This window comes from Ictalurus furcatus, chromosome 3, assembly GCF_023375685.1.
Source record: "Ictalurus furcatus strain D&B chromosome 3, Billie_1.0, whole genome shotgun sequence".
In the NCBI taxonomy this organism is placed as follows: Eukaryota; Metazoa; Chordata; class Actinopteri; order Siluriformes; family Ictaluridae; genus Ictalurus; species Ictalurus furcatus.
Window position 1 is genome coordinate 30,951,872 of NC_071257.1, and position 17,522 is coordinate 30,969,393.

Genomic DNA, 17,522 nt, shown 5'->3' on the forward strand with positions numbered 1-17,522 from the left:
GGTGAAACTGACAAAAATTTACAATTTTGAAAAGTATAACATTCAGTGCTAGAGATATGTTTATTTATTTATTTATTTATTTATTTATTTATTTATTTATTTTTACATGTATAAGCAATGGTTCTAGTAGAATTAGCACCCTAAATGCTATGTAAGAACATGTTTTTTTTTCCATACACTATGTGTTCGAAAGTTTGTGGACACGTGCTTGTTGTACATCTCACCGCAGAGTTATTCCCACTTTGCTGTTATAATAACCTTCACTCTTCTGGGAAGGCTTTCCACTAGATTTTGGAGAATGGTTGTGGGGATTTGTGATCATTCAGCTACAAGAGTGTTAGTGAGGTCAGGCACTGGTGTCAGGACGGGTTCTCCTTTCTAAGTCTCAGTTCCTCTCAAGGCTTCCTTTCTTTGAAAATGAGATACATACCGTATATGCTGTACATATTACATTAACACCCCTTATTCTACTTACCTCACAGCCATTTTTTTTAAACAACATCCTTTTATTTACTTTTGCTGTCACTTTCATGACCTCCTCTTTTGTATTTTAAACATAACGCGACACATCCTGTTTAACTCAAGGCATCACGGGACTGAAAATCCTTCTGGCTAGAACTAGAATTAGAAAAAGTCCATTACTGTGAATAACCTGATGGCTGGCATTGAGGCTAGAATCTCATTTACATCCTCATATATACAAGATCATTAAAATACTGCTAAGTTAATATCAGTACAGTAAATGGAAAGGCCGTGTATTGGCGATCCTGCATTGTTATTATTTGCCGCTTCCACCACAATGCTGTGTGAATCCTTCCCTCTGATTGATCAGAAGGTGTTTTGATTCATTTTCTATAACAGCAGCTCTGACAATAGTGTCAGTGTCAGTAGTGTTATTGTTTCCATAGTAACAACTCATTCACATGGACTTTTTGGTTTTTGAGAGAGAGGGAAAAAATGCTGGGGACAGAACGACTGTTTATAGCTGATATAACGCAAGTGACTTTCACAAGACCTCTGAAGGTGTGCTGTGGTATCTGGCACCATGATGTTAGCAGCAGATCCTTTAAGTCCGGCGAAGTGGGGCCTCCATGGATCGGACTTGTTTGTCCAGAACATCCCACAGATGCTTGATTGGAGTGAGATCTGTGGAATTTGGAGGCCGAGTCAACACCTTGAACTCTTGTTATGTTCCTCAAACCTTCCTGAACAATTTTTGCAGTGCAACAGGGTGCATTATTCTGCTGAAAAAGGCCACTGCCATTAGGGGAAATTGTTCCCAGGAAGGTATTTACTTGGTTTGCAACAATGTTTAGGTAGGTAGTTTGTGCCAAGGTAACATCCACATAAATGCCAGGACCCAAGGTTTCCCAGGAGAACATTTCCCTGCCTCTGCCTTCTTCCCATAGTGCATCATGGTGCCATCTCTTCCTTGGACCACTTTTTGTAGGTACTAATCACCACATAAAAGGAACACCACTCAAGACTAATACATTTTGGAGAAGCTTCGACCCAGTCGTCCAACCATCACAATTTGGCCCTTGTCAAAGTCGCTCAGATCCTTACACTTGCCCATTTTTCCCTGCTTCCAACACATCAATTTCGAGAACTGACTGTTCACTTGCTGCCTAATAAATATATCCCACCCCTTTACAGGTGCCATTGCAATGAGATAATCAGTTATTCACGTCACCTGTCAGTGGTTTTAATGTTATGGCTGATCGGTATATACAGGGTAAATATTATAACAGAGAGGGATCTGAGAGGAGTGGGAGGCAAAGCATTGTCACAAAAGTTATTAGCGAATATTTTTTTTAACCATCAACAGCTGTCTGCTATTCACATTGTTGCTAGCTGTGAGCCAGAGGAGAAGAATGAATCGTCAGCAGTATTTTCATAGCCAGTGAGGCATGCTTCATACATCGCTATCAGCATTATTCTGTAGTCAGGGCTAGACTCTATAAGTGTCTGTCATAGATGATCCACTCCTAAAAACTTCAGACATGAATCATGTTCATCATCGTCATCCAGGCTTGGCAGGATAACCAGACACGTTTTATGATTTTTGTGTCGAAGGTAAAACCAGGACACTGCTAGATATTCTCAGACACAGCAGGACCAAAAATGAGGTTTCTGATCTATATATATATATAAAAAAGTGGATCAGCTCTTTTCGTCACCAAAGTGATCATCGTCGCTCAGGCACCGTTCATTTCAGATAATTAAAAAAAATGCAGTTAGCTTCAGAAAGTCGAGGGAATCACAGAAAGTTTAATAAGAGAGCTAGTATATAGGGTGAGTACTAGACATGCCTGGTTTTTATGATGAAAGAACACTTACCTGTTACATGTTCAACACTACCAGTGAGTTTCAACTCCCTTTTAATGAGAAAAAAAAAAAAAAAAAAAGGCAAAAGTACTGCAGTACCAATTTTCACACTTCACCGGTCTTCTTGTTAAATTCACTCACCCAAAAGGATGTAATCGTAAAAATGTTTTATGGTCTTTCATGTCAAATTAAACAGAAACCTTGTTTAAAAGTGCTAATGTAGTGAAGGATGAATAAAAGCCAGTGTGAACCATCAGCTTTGGCCACAAAGCCAGTTTTTTTTATTTATTTTTTTAAAATTATTATTTCTTTTATAAAATTTTCACTTCTCACAGATTTCTAATGGCTCATCACTGCTGACCTTCTACAAAAATCATGTTAGAAATGATAGCAGAGACATACGGTACCTGGATGTGTGTTGTCATGAAACATTTATACATTACATTTATATACAGCTCAATTTTAGTGTTAAAAGATAGACAGTTAATGTGACTAAGATGATGTAATTTGCTTCTTATTTGGCAAAATAACCACCATTATCCTGCATCATTTTCCAGTTTTAAATCACTTTCGTTATATATCTACACTGACTATACGGTTCAGCTGCAAGATGTATAAAGTATTGTGTACACTGTACATATGCGATATGTACATGGGCTATTTGTATAGTGGGCCTGTACATTGTTGTATATACTGCACGTATGTGTATATATATATATATATATATATACATATATGTATATATATATATATATATATATATATATATATATATATACATATATGTATATATATATATATATATATATATATATATATACATATATGTGTGTATATATATATATATATATATATATATATATATGTATATATATATATATATATATATATATATACACATATATGTATATATATATATATACATATATGTATATATGTATATATATATATATATATACACACACACACACACACACACACATATATGTATATATAGTTTGCGCTTATATCTATACATATTTATACATTGTACTTATATACATATATATAAGTATATATATAAGTATACTTATATACATAAGTATACATTTATACTTAAGATATCATTGTATATACTCTTTATATATCCCTGTATTGTTCTCCTTACTATCTCTTTTTTCTTCACCTGTCTTGCTGCTGCTGTGACACCCTAATTTCTCCATCCGGGGGTAAATAAATAAATAAATAAATACAAATAAAATAAAATAAAATTGTCTTGTCTTGTACCAGCTATAAGTTACAGCTTTGCGTCTGGCTGTTGTAAAGCGTTGACACTGGAGACTCCTTCCATAAATGGTGTATAAACATCTCACAGAAAACGGCACCCCATCAACACAAGGTTATTTGAATCTGTTTATGCAGAGAATCCACCGTGCAAGTCTCTGTGTAAGTTACTATAGAAACGTATCGGAACAAGTGTGACCGACGTTTAGCAGTTCCAACTCAGCGTGGCTCAAGGTCCCTTTCCAGAACCTTCACGCTAACTGTTCCTCAGTGGTGGAATGCACTTCCAATCTCAATCCGGACCGCAGAATCTCTCACCATCTTCAAAAAACAGCTAAAGACCCACCTCTTCCATGAACACCTAACCAACTCATAATAATAATAATAAAAATAAATAAATAAATTGCACTTACACCTCTACTCTGCGCACTTTGCTTCCTCTGGAACTCAATTAATGGATCTTGTATAGTAGCACTACTTGTATTGTTCTCTGCTTTATATATCGCTTTGCTTGTATTTTTCTCATTTGTAAGTCGCTTTGGATAAAAGCGTCTGCTAAGTGAATAAATGTAAATGTAAGTGCATTAATATAAAGCTGTGATCTGCCTTGCAGCTGGAACTACTGTCCAAGCTGCTGTTATAGAAAATAAATCACCAGTGCTGCAGTATAAAACAATATAATCGTCTACGAGGTCTTGACAGCTGGTCACCGTGTGGCCATGTTTACTTGCGGGCCAATCGAATGACATGGTGGAAAGATGAAGCTCAGTAACAATGTGCTGTAAAGGAAACAGAACCTTTTCCAGATGAAAGACATTGCCAGGAAACAACTGCACACCCGGAGAGAGACAGACAGTTAATGCGAACCAGATATGTTAATCTGTGGCAGGGTGTACTGTATAAACCTGTCGTAATTCTCTTACACCATTACCTCTGACACTCTTTTTCTTCTACCATTAGATATTCAGACATAATGTCTACACTAATTATTACCCCGTTTTCTCCATATTTATTCATCGCTAATTCCAAACCAACACCATGTTGCCTCGCAATCGTCTCACAGTGTTGTGTGTTTGCACTTTATGTAGTCTTGTGTACTGTATTGTTATGTGTTGCACCATGGTCCTGGAGAAACGACATGTCATTCTGATGTATTGTAGCTATATAGAGGAGTGACACTAAAAATGTTTCCTCAAAGAAATGCCATGTTTCGGGCAGGTGAATGCCCTACACAGCCCCGTTCCTCATACATGAGGTACAATGCATCTGAGATTGGCTAGCATTGCTCTGAGCCTCACATCTCCAGGGATATTATTTGATCCAGAACATGTTCTCAGAGTGGACGTCCTTCGTTTTCTTCCTACTTCCCAACAGGATAAGCTCTGGATCCACATCCAAAAATCTAAGTATTATTATTATTATTATTCTTTATATTTGTGGCAACAGTTTTACATACAGTACTGTGCAAAAGTCTTAGACACCCTATTTCTTTAGTACAAACTTTTTTTTTGTAGATTTTTATTGTATGCCTTATACATTATCGAGTCAGTACAAGAAACATTTTAGACTTCCAAACATTCGTTTTCTAGCACGAAATTGTTAAATGTTACAGAAGAAAGCAGCACGTTATGTAAGAGACCACTTCACAGACAAAAAACATAATGAAGGCTGCTGGGTTTCACATGACGGTCAAAGTCTTCAGAAGAACTGTGGCTTGTTCTGCACGATGCTCAGTAAAACTTATACCAGCTATTTTCATTACCAGCTAAAACTGCACAAATTGTACCAGAGACTACTATTTATTTATTTATTTATTTATTTACATAAAATACTGACTTTGTTTCATTTATTACTATTTACTTCTCTTTACAGTATGTTTTTAATGCCAAAACATTCGATTTCATTATTTTTGAAGGCATCTTTGCCCTACAGCATTTCTTCACATCAGCCTAAGACATTTGCACACTACTGTACATCTTCAATAAAAGAGCTCAGAATTGATCCCTGGTGTTGGCCCAAAACTAGATAATAACTGATCCGTCTGCAGTGAAGGAAAAAAAAAAAAAAAAAGCTCATTGAATTTACTTAATTCAAATGCGTACATCGGCTCCATGTGGTTGAACTGAGGATCGACACGTTGCCGAAACACTGTTCTATCACACGTTAATGTAATACTATAGTTATAGTTCCCAGCAGCGCCAACATCCAGCTTCGGTTCTGCAGCAGATCCTCTGCTTATTTAATCACGTGCATTTATGTAAATGATTTAGCTGAAGGAAGCTCACAGGGCTAGAAACATTAACTCAGAAAGTGAACAGTTTTCAGACTTCCTATAGATGTTTCATTTCATTGACCCGCTCTGGTCCGAGAAGAAAACTGACAACATGGCTTGTTTAAAAGTCAATGATGAAAACAATGTTTAAAGATGAATTGAAAGAGATTGTAACCAATGGTTAATCTGAGTCCGTGGCATTAGTCAAAAAAAAAATAAAAAAAAATAAAAAAAGGTAACATTAAGCTCTAAACAAAACCTCCAGTAAGCATTAAAGGGGAACTGTTGTCGCCATTCATTTGAGTTAGTTGCTTATCTGGATTTTTGTAAACAAGAACGTTTATGTAACTGGACCTTTACACAATTCAGCTGAATTTCAGTCGAATATTCAACATTTTTTGAATCTCGAAACATCTCTAAATAAATGCATTTAATCAGTCTACTTTTGCAGATTTTCTAGACATACACTGAAGACATTTGGGTTTGAGATAAAAAGCTGAAAATGAGGTGATAGATCAGAATTTCAGCTTTCATTTCTTTATATTTATACCTAGTAGTGTTAAACAACTTAGAACATGGCACAATTTTTTGGTGAGCAGAAGTATTGGAACAGATAAAGTTCTTAAAAGTAAGTAACACTTAATATTTGGTTGCGTATTTCTTGCTTGCGATAACTGCATCAAGCCCACTGACATCACCTAACTGTTGCATTTTAGTTTTGTGATGCTTTTCCAGGCTTTTACTGCAGCTTCTTTCAGTTGTTGTTTGTTTCAGGGGGTTTCTACCTTCAGCCTCCTCTTCAGGAGTTGAGATGCTGCTCAATTGGGTCAAGGTCTGGTGATTGACTTGGCCAGTCTTAAAACCGTCCACATTTTCCCCCTGATAAAGTCCTTTGTTGAGTTGTTGTGTTTTGGATCATTGTCTTGCTGCAAGATAAAGTTCCTCCCGATTAGACTGGATACATTTCTGTAAATTGTCAGACAGATTATTTCTGTAAACCTCTGAATTCATGCTGCTGCTACTATCATGAGTTACATCATCAATAAAGACTAGTGAGGCTGTTCCAGAAGCAGCCACTCAAGCCCAAGCCATGACACTACCTCCACCATGCTTCACAGATGAGCTCATGAGCAGATCCTTTCTTTCTCTACACTTTGGTAGAGGTTAATCTTGGTTCCAGACCTTTTGTAGCTCATCATCTGATTCTTACTGCTGATGAGTGGTTTGCGTCTTGTGGTATGGCCGCTATATTTCTGCACTTGAAGTCTTCTTTGAATGGAGTATTGTGGTACCTTCACCCCTGCCTTCTGGAGGTTGTTGATGATGTCACTGACTGTTGTTTTTGGGTTTTTCTTCACAGCTCTAACAATGTTTCTGTCAGGAAATGCTGTTGTTTTCCTTGGCCGGCCTGTTTGATGACTACCAGTGGTTTCTTTCTTTTTCAGGACATTCCAAATTGTTGTATTGGCTAAGCCCAATGCTTGTGCAATGGCTCTAATCGATTGATCCATCTTTTCTCCCATAGACAGCTCTCTGGACTTCATTTGGGGTTATCCCTTTTAACAACAAATGCAGCCGTCACAGGAGAAACCCACTGCTCAAACCAAGAGCAGACATTCACTTTAAATGTAACTTATTTAGATGTAAATATCAGGAATTGAAAGGTGAAATTCTGATCCATCATCTCATATTCATTTCATCTCAAACCCAAATGTCTTCAGTGTATAGCAAAAACAAAAGTATCCGCCTTGCCGTTCGAATTCTTTCAGAATGGACTGTAAACCCTGATGTATTAACAGGACCAGTGATGATGTAATACATCTGTACACTCTATATGACAAACTTGCTGTAACAAATTTACTGATAAAACAAATAACACAAGACTCAACACACAGATTTGGAAAAAAATTGCAATAAAATTTATTGTACCTCACAATCAAAGACTCAAACACGTGCAACAATGTACTAGAACAGTATACCAAGATGGCTGAATATATTTACACTGTCCTCTATATAACAAAATAGCAATACTGTTGAACTCCGCTGGATAATGTATACAAGTTGTTTAACAATCTTTAAAACCCAAGGTCATTCAAGGGGAATAAACTTACGACTGGTTGTAGCGCTGATACAATCTCCTAAACGTGTGCCATATGTAAACCGGTAGCCCTAGAGTAACTAACTTATGCTACAGGATTAGCAACCACCCTGCTGAGTTTAAATCAGGAGGACTTGTGTTTCTTGTATCTGTCTCTCCTTCACGGAGATAAAGTGCTTTTCTGAAAGGGTGTGTACACAAACTTAACTGAAATAAGGAGCACTGAAATGATGAGATGATGAAATGTAGAGGACTGAAGTGGTGTAAGTGCCGAAAGGAAGCTACGGTACAATGGCACACTGTTGCTTACACTCTTATTGGGCCTCATTTATCAAACTGGATATGAATAGAATTATTCATAAATCGGTCGCAGGAGCATTTACACGAGAAATGCGGTATTCCTAAATTTTTTTAAACAAAAAACGTAGTTAGTCGGGAAAAACATTCGTATTTTTCTTCTATGACTTGTATGAAATTTACGTGTAAGGTGACTCGCTCATTTGAAACTCGATCAATTGGCTCCAGGTGGTATAATTGATAAGTTCCTGCAATTTTCTACACGGATTACGCTGCAAAGTTTAAATCGCTCATCGTGATTTGGCAGATTTCATCCGAACTGCACTCATTAAAGGTACTGAAAATTGTTAGCCATTTCATGTTAATGACTTGAAAGAAAGCAATCCAGAACAAACCCATAAATTAAGACAAATAAAATTAGGTATTAAATGAGGATAAAAGTAATGACTCCCTATAAAAGAAGCCAGAGTTAGTGTGTGTCTACGGTAGCTGACACGCTGCACTGGCTGAGCTGTGTTATTGGAAGATTTTGCAGTTAGGAGGCGCTCTTTCACCATTTAGTACTAGTGCACACTACGTGATTTTAACCCCGATAATCCGGTCACGGACTCATTCTGGCGCTTCGCAACTACATCCTTCATCTCGGCGATCGCCGAGGTGCTGATATTTTCAAGCATGTTTGATTTTCTAAGTGACGAATGGTGTAGTGTGACCCCCGTCAGCGATTAGCCGCATGTACAGCGCTGAAAAACATGTATCTTGATCTCATGCGCAGCAGATCCCTGAATCCAGTTTATCATCCGTCTATGTACGCGAGAGTAAGAGAGCATAACGTAAACACACAATTGTTTCTATAAGAAATACTCTGACATGCCATAGTCAAATGGTTGTTAGGAGCGGCAAAAATAAAAACAAACACGACACGATTCCTACCGGCGTACGGTATTAAAAATAGTCATGACAGCTCTCACGTCTTATTTTTCGTGAGAAAGTGGGATTTGTGGATGGGGCGCACTTCAGTTGGGATTTCTCCAAGTGAAAGACTGTGTAGTGTGTACTTCGTCTACGAGCAATTGAGTAGTGTCCATTTCCGTATTCCAGCCGTACAGCGTGAAAATCTCAGCGATTCTGAAAGTGGGTGTCACTAAATGTAAATGTAAATGAGCTTTTCTCTGAACACACAAGGGTATCAGGAAAATCTAATCTTAACCCCCCAAAAAAAAAAAAATTTATTCTTTGGTTTTGGCTTACGAGAACATTTAAACAACTTACCCAAGATTGAAAAATGAGGCCCGTTATTATTTAAGTTAAAAAACAACAACAAACAAACTAACAAAAAAGCAAGATTGTGCCATCGTACCGCCTCCCAGGGTCTCTGATTTACCGTAATTATCACTGAAACCACTTTTGCATGAAATGCTACATGACTCATGACTCTTCCAATCAAACCTGCTGTCTATCAGTAACTTTCGCAATCTAAGTATGAAGATGGAGCAATTGTGTTTAGATCACTAAAAGAATTGTGGGAAGTAACGCATGGAGTATTAGTGGAAATGCTGAACATTCGAGCACCAGCAATGGAGTTAACACACGAGATAAACACACAAAACAAAGCATGCACATGTAGATGCTACAATCGTCTTATCGTTTCATTCAAGATGGACCTCTTACTGGCTCACAAGGGCTGCGTTTGTAAAGACACACACACACACACACAGTAAGCCGTGTGTCAGACTGAAGAGGATTTGGCGAAAGATGCTGAACCCTGTGCGATTACATAACCTAATCTAAGACTCCAGAGCAGATCACAGGTTCGCAAATACGCAGCCTGAATTACAGCAAGCTCTGTGACGGGTCAACAGAAAAAAAAGTTACTTTTCATGATAAATTACACGATGAGCACCACGAGAACATATTAATAACATAGTAACAGTAACAATCCTATAATATGACACTTAAATGAAGACACCTTGCGGAGAGCAAGGCTTTATATTTAAATATAAAGAACGATTCAAAATGAGTAGGGGGAAAACCAAAACCAATAAGAATCTCAAAGAAAACACATTACAATATCTTCTGCTTATTGACTGACTGTTGAGGACTAAACTCAACACAAGCTGTTTATTATCCTCCTAATATCGTCATCATGTAGCTCTGTGAAGCTGGCACCCGAACAAGAAACCGAGTCAAACGTCCGTGTTAATCTGTGCCGTAAAAAGCTGTTTGTGCTGGTAGATAGATTTTAATACATGGCCGAGAGTGGCGTCGACGCAAACCGGACCAAACGAGTATCGTTTTGCTTGATAATTCAGTTCACTGTGCGTTTAGTAACAGCTGGTGGTGATATCATTGATAACGTTGAGATCAATAACTCAAAAATCAAACTATTCCGGTTGCATTTATATCAGGAAGTCTTAACAATGGCATAATAAGCAAGAAGTGGGGCAAAATTGTTACACACAAACATTAAAGACAGCATGATTCGTTATTTTAAATCGTTTAAGTCCGTAATGCTACTGGACATTTGACCTTGCTATGACCTTGACCCTGTCTGGATCAATTCCAAAATCTAAATCGGTTCTAAATCTGCCGGTTGCAATGATATTTACATAGAAATCCTACAAACATTTAACCACTGAGTCTGAAGATATCATGCTAAAGAAAAGCCTTAGACACACGCGCACACTGCTGGACGGACAGACTTATGGCAGAAATCAAATACAGCCGGAAAAGAGGCCTGGAGTTCCTGAATACGAATGTGTACGTAAAATCTCTGTGTAACAAACAGGAAGGAAGGAAATTTATTCCAGGTATTTGACCTCGCTGTGACCTTGACCTTGTTTGGATCAATTCTAAAATCGAATTCGTTCATCTGCTGGTTACAGTGATGACTCCATTGAAATCCTACAAACATTTAAGCACTTGTTCTTGTGATACAGCACTAATGAGGATCTGGGATGGATGCATGGACAACCCAAAATCAAGTAGTGGTGGAGGCATTAAAAAACTCCACTAAACACATGGTGCTCTTGTCTGCAGTTTTTTATTTTATTTTATTATTATTATTTGTACTTTGACTGGACAATGTGCTAACTAACAAACTTTTAGTTTGTCCTCCAAAGGCATTTGCTGATTTCTTAATCACTGTTGATGATGTGTTTTTGATGTGTCTGGAATATATCGGCACAATTGGAAATCAAGTCTAGAGGGTGTTTAGAACAGCCCCAGCATCGCTTCTTCATATCGTAGTATGTATTATGCTACAAATAAAAAAAAATAAAATAAAAAAAAAAACTCCCACAATTCGGAAATTCCTACTTGAGAACGCGTGACCGTCTCCTCAACCTCCGAGTTCAGCAAGTGAGATCAAGTCAACATGGCTGCTCAGCATCAACAGTAAACAAAATATCGATTCCACACAGTGGTGGAGCAGTGCTGGCTTAGTGGTTACGGCTCTGGGTTACTGATCGGAAGGTCGGGGGTTCAAGCCCCAGCACTGCCAAGCTGCCACTTTTGGGCCTTTGAGCAAGGCCCTTAACCCTCTCTGCTCCGGGGGCGCTGTATCATGGCTGACCCGGCACTCTGACCCCAACTTCCTGACATGCTGGGGTATGCGAAGAAAAGAATTTCACTGTGCTGTGATTAATAAAGACTCATTATAATTCTTTAATCCTCTTTGTAGCTCGAACGCACAGAGGTCGAAAATGACGTCATTGTGAGTTCTGAGTTCCCTGTTAGCCCATTTATACCAGCTTTTCCAGTGACATCACTCTCGGCCAATGATCTGCAGCACTGTTTAACGCTACAGTATGTCAAGACCCAAAAGTTTTACACCACTGAACAAATGAATGAAAGTGGTTTTATTTCATTTCTTGTTAAATGGGCAACTTGTCAGAGGTTCATAAATCCCCACCGCCAGCACACAGCTCCTCCCGGCACGCTCCTTTCAGCACTTACTCAGTGCTCAAATAAACACGAAGGTTCCAGGCAGTCAAATGCATTGTGGTTCGAGAGCCTGTGTGGAAAATACACGACAGCACACAAAAAGCTCGGACAAGTCAGGGGAAAAAAGGAAACACTTGCTTTTGTCGGGGTTCTAAAACATGATGTGTATGGGGGGGAGGGGGGGGGGATGTTTGAAACTGTGAGCTTAGCGCTGAAGAAGATTATTCGACAAAAATAAACACCGATGCACTAATTGACGTGAATGCTGGAATAAAGGATTGGTTAAAACACCTGCTGTAGAAAAGGACATAGTTACAGATTCAGACCACACATGGGCATGTGCTCAAACTAAACTTGTACACAGACACGCAATAAATAATCCTCTATTCTTTGGATGATTAAATGAAATTGGAAAAATGCAAAAATGGGAGACTGATTCGTCTATTTCACCCACCTCCTTGCTGACTGTAAACAGGGCCTGTTCATTTCTTTGATTTTTTTTTCTTTTTAGAAAAATAAAACTTTGATATTAAAATAAAAGTCGTTCATTAGACTTGTGCTCTCCTTTATGCGATGCGCGATTCGAAAATAAAACCCGACTTTAATGAGTGACGTTAATCTACGACGATTCTATTCAAGCTCAGGCTTCCGCGCTGGAAAACCGCAGACACGCTTGCGTATCAAAAAGTTTTGACTTTTGGCCAAGGGCTCTAAGCCTTTGTGAGGAGGAAGGGAGACTTGGTGCGTGAGGATGCTTCGGAAAGAAGCAGAAGACGACGCGGTCTAGTAGTGCTTGTACTGAAATCCTCAGACGTGGTTAAAAAAAAAAAAAAAAAAAAACACCAAAGGAAAGAAAAAGGAAACATTCAACGTGATCGCTGCTCATCCTCACACTGAGTAAAGACCTGTCTGTCCTCTATGGCACGACAGGATGAACGCGAGGAAAACTCAGCTTCACGAGCTCGAGTGGCACTTCAGAATACAAAAATCCCTATAAGCGAAGTTCACATTTTTACGGACGGAGAAATCGTGTGCTGAGCAAGCAAACTGGCTTCTTTAAGTTAACGACAACAACAAAATAAAATCCCAACGTTCTCAATAATACGCAAAGACGTTTCTGGAATAATCTACGTTTCTCGCTCGCATCTCGATATCTCACTCTCTTGATGATGGTTGCGCTTGGGGGTTTCGCAAAAACGCACCACGTGGACGGCTAAAGCGCTGTTTGACGCAGCCAGATTGGGGAAAAAAATAAAAAATTCTAGAAAGGTTGAGCACTGGTGACATCTCAAGGGACCACTTGAGACACGACAGAACATTGTTTTTTTCAGTTGATTGGACTGCACTCGGACTGCTTCGGATGCTGTACGTACTCGCGTGTGTATATATAAATTAGATATATCCACTCTGGAATATATATATGTGTACAGTGGCAGTGATCCTACAAGAAAATTTGAAAAGGCAGAGCTGTCAAATCTGGCATCTTGAAACTCTGTGTGCTTTTTCCAATGTGGCAATGCAAAACTAATAAAGAGGAGACATCAAGACCGACCTGGTGTGACCAGAGAGAGCGAGATATGAAGACCCTTTTTTTTTTGTGACTCAACGAGGCCGTATGGGGGAAAGTATTGCTCGTGTTCGTTTTGTTTCCTCTTTATTCCCCCCCCTCCATCCTGGTCCTGGTCTATATTTAGCTCCATAGGAGCCCCCTCCGAAGCTGTGCCTCTGTAGCAGCCAGGCTGTGCGACTCAGGACTTGGCCTCTTCTTGCTCAGCTTCAGCAGAAAGCTCGACGTCAGACAGGCTAACTTCCAGCGGCAGGATGAGTGACGTGTCCGAGTCGCTGCTCAGAGGAGGCTGGTGCTCACCTGGAGGAGAGCAGAAAGAGCAGAAAATCGCAGGAAACATGAAACCAGGTAAAGAAACAAGTAAACAATAAGTGAAACGGGCACAACAACGAGAACCGTGGATCAGAAAGAGCTTATGGAACAGATAGCTGACTATTTCAAGGAAAAATCAAAACATATTAATCTTTATAATTAACACTCAATCTAGAAGATATGGAACAGATCCACAGTTATGGAACAGCTTTTCAATTAGTGTTTGGGACTCAGACACAGTCTCAGTGTTTAAGTCCAGGCTGAAAACATATTTGTTTACTCAAGCTTACCATGAATAGACTTCCTTTTACACAAAGTACACAGTCTTATCCATCACGGGATAGTAAGCATACATAATAATCTCTCCCTCTCTTTACCTCCCTCTCCCTCTCTTCTGTCGACCCACACATGATATTATGGAGATGCCAGTGATCCTGACTCTTTCTGCTCTCCGGACCGGCCTGATCCATCCTGATGTCCTATCTCTGGATGGAGCTCTCATCAACTGGAGGCCACAGACTGGAGATTGCTTAGGATGGTACTGCTTGAAGTACCATGGAAATGGTTTTGGACCTCATTTCCACATGGACATTCTCGCTGTGGTTGCTGGGACTACGGTTGCTGCGATGGTCTTGGGACTGTAATTACGACATGCAGTTTTGCACTCAGGTCTCCTTTAGTGAACAGTGGATTAGTTCAACAAAACAGACTTCATATAAACACCATAATGAACTTTATTTTACTTTCACACTATCCGTTGTTACCCAGATGAGGACGGGTTCCCTTCTGAGTCCGGTTCCTCTCAAGCTTTCTTCCTCGGAACATCTTAGGAAGTTTTTCCTCACCACCGGCTCGCTCAATAGGGATAAATTCACACACTTCAAATCTGTATCCTGTGTTTATATATTTCTGTAAAGCTGCTTTGAGACATTGATAAAAGCGCAACACATAAAATTTAATTGCTGCTTTTGGAATTCATCCCTCGTTTCATTTCTACCTACAGAGAGTGATGCAGCGGTGCTTTAGGCCGTCACGCTCTCTAACCTCCTCATCTGTACGTTCTCCTCAAACCGATCCGCTTCCAAAGCTACGACGTACGCGCTAACTCCGCCGCACTCGTCATGTAGTAGATTGCTAATTAGCTGAGCCAAGTCTCTGGAGTAACTCAGTTGCTGCATAGCTGCAGGGGATTCTGGGACTTTGAGTCCAAAGTTTTCTGATATTGGGCCGGATTCCTTATTAATAATGCATTAACCGCCACTGAAAAATGGTGAGTGAGAAAAGAAGCTCTTTTGACTTGAGGAGCAAACAGCGAAACCTGACCGATATCACATTGCCACTGATGTCCGCTAACTTCCCACAGAAATAACAAGTGATGTTGAACTCATCTGCTCATTATGTTCGAGTTGGCCGGTGTCATCTCGTGGCAAAGTACAATAAAGCATCATCATCATCATCATATGCTGTACAGGAAAATACACAATAGAGTAAGAATGCGTGTCTGTGCTGATGTATAATGACTGGAACACGTAACATCTGGGCAGCGGCTTGGATAAATTTTAGTAAAACAATAAATACAGCACCTCATTCATCAATGATTCATGAAAGAACATCACTGTAATCCACCTGGCGCTCCTTTTTAGTTCTACTGTCATGGCTAGACCTGCTGTTTGCACTCTAACCACATTTCCACACCCCTTTTAAACCACTGTGGGATAAGAAAATACCTAATACTCTGTTAATACTCTTGCTCTGTTGAGCTTTCTAAACTCAATTTCAATTCAATTTTATTTATTTAGTGCTTTTAACAATGGACATTGCCTCAAAGCAGCTTTACAGAAACATAAACACAGGATACAGATTTTAAGTGTGTGAATTTATCCCTATTGAGCGAGCCGGTGGTGACGGTGGTGAGGGAAAAACTCCCTAAGATGATATGAGGAAGAAAGCTTGAGAGGAACCGGACTCAGAAGGGAACCCGTCCTCACCTGGGTAACACTGGATAGTGTGAAAGTAAAAGAAAGTTCATTATGGTTTTATATGAAGTCTGTTTGTTGAACTAGTCCACTGTTCACTAAAGCAGACCTGAGTGCAAAACTCATGTGGTGATTGCAGTCCCAAGGCCATCGCAGCAACCGTAGTCCCAGCAACCACAGCGAGAGCGTCCATGTGGAATTGAGGTCTAAAACCATTTCCATGGTACTTCAAGCGGTACCATCGTCAGCGATCTCCAGGCTGTAGCCTCCAGTTTCTGTTGCTGTGGATGATCCACAGCACATGGATACCCTAAAGATCTTCCCTTTCCAAAAAAAAAAACCAAAAACCAAAAAAAAGCAGTTGCTTCAGTTGATAATTTCACCTGGATACTGTAGATCTGTATATAAAAGCTGCCGCAGTAATCATAAACCTGGACCTGTGCTCATCCCAAGTCTGTTATTCACAAGTTTATCAATATTTACATGGGGAAAGTTACTCGTAGTCAGAGTTGGGTTATGCAGCTGCTTATTGATTTTCTGGGCTTCCCAAATCACAGTTAGAAAATAAGGACGGAAGAAGAAAATAACATGGTCCCCCCTCAGTGTTGTCAAATGTAATATGATGTAACATAATAGCAGCAGACAGGTTAAAAAAGAAAATTAAAAATGACTCATATGATGATATAAAACAAGACAATGGCATGAATTGAAATCAATTTAATAGGAGGCTAGTATACTGTTGCATGAACAGTCCTAATTGTACTGATTACATTCAATCACTGTAAATTTGGTTTGATTTAATATCATCGTGTCTACCCTCATTTTTCGCGTAAGGTATCTGAACAGTGTCGGACCTGATGAAAACAACATAACGTAGTTATCATGCAGATACAGGACAAGAGCTTCAGGTAATGTTGACATCGAACATCAGAATAGGGAAAAATTGTGATCTCTGACCAGGTGATGCTTTTTTCTAATCTTTAACTGACCAGATACAGTGAGTCTGTGTCCATGATAGCCTCAGATTCATGTTCTTGGCTGACAGGAGTGGAACCTGCTGTGGTCTCCTGCTGCTGTAGCCCATCCACCTCAAGGTTTGATATGTTGTGCGTTCTGAAATGCTTTTCTGCTCACCACGGTGGTAAAAAGTGATTATTTGAGTTACTATATCCCTCCTGGCAGCTCGAACCAATCTGGTTATTCTCCTCTGATCTCTCTTATCAACAAGGTGTTTCCGCTCACAGAACTGTTGCCCACTCAATGTTTTTTTTGTTTTTTGCACCATTATGTGTGAAAATCCCAGGCGATCAGCAATTTCTGAAATGCTCAAACCAGCCCATCTGTCACCAAACAACCATGACATGGTTAAAGTCACAGAGATCACACATTTTCCCCATTAGTCGAAGCTCTCGACCTGTATCTGCATGCTTATTTATGCACTGTGCTGCTGCCACATGTTTGGCT

At 39.4% G+C, this 17,522-nt stretch overlaps 1 protein-coding gene across 1 annotated transcript in view; it reads right to left on the bottom strand.

Moving 5' to 3' along the window:
• Nucleotides 1-3,327: 3,327 nt before the first annotated feature.
• The window catches only part of rnf150a (ring finger protein 150a), a 39,141-nt gene continuing 24,946 nt past the window's right edge, over nucleotides 3,328-17,522 (bottom strand). Inside the window, exon 7 of the mRNA XM_053622032.1 lies at nucleotides 3,328-14,070. Within this exon, the coding sequence (XP_053478007.1) occupies nucleotides 13,952-14,070 (119 nt within the window). The 3' untranslated portion in view covers nucleotides 3,328-13,951. The remainder of the gene's footprint in view (nucleotides 14,071-17,522) is intronic.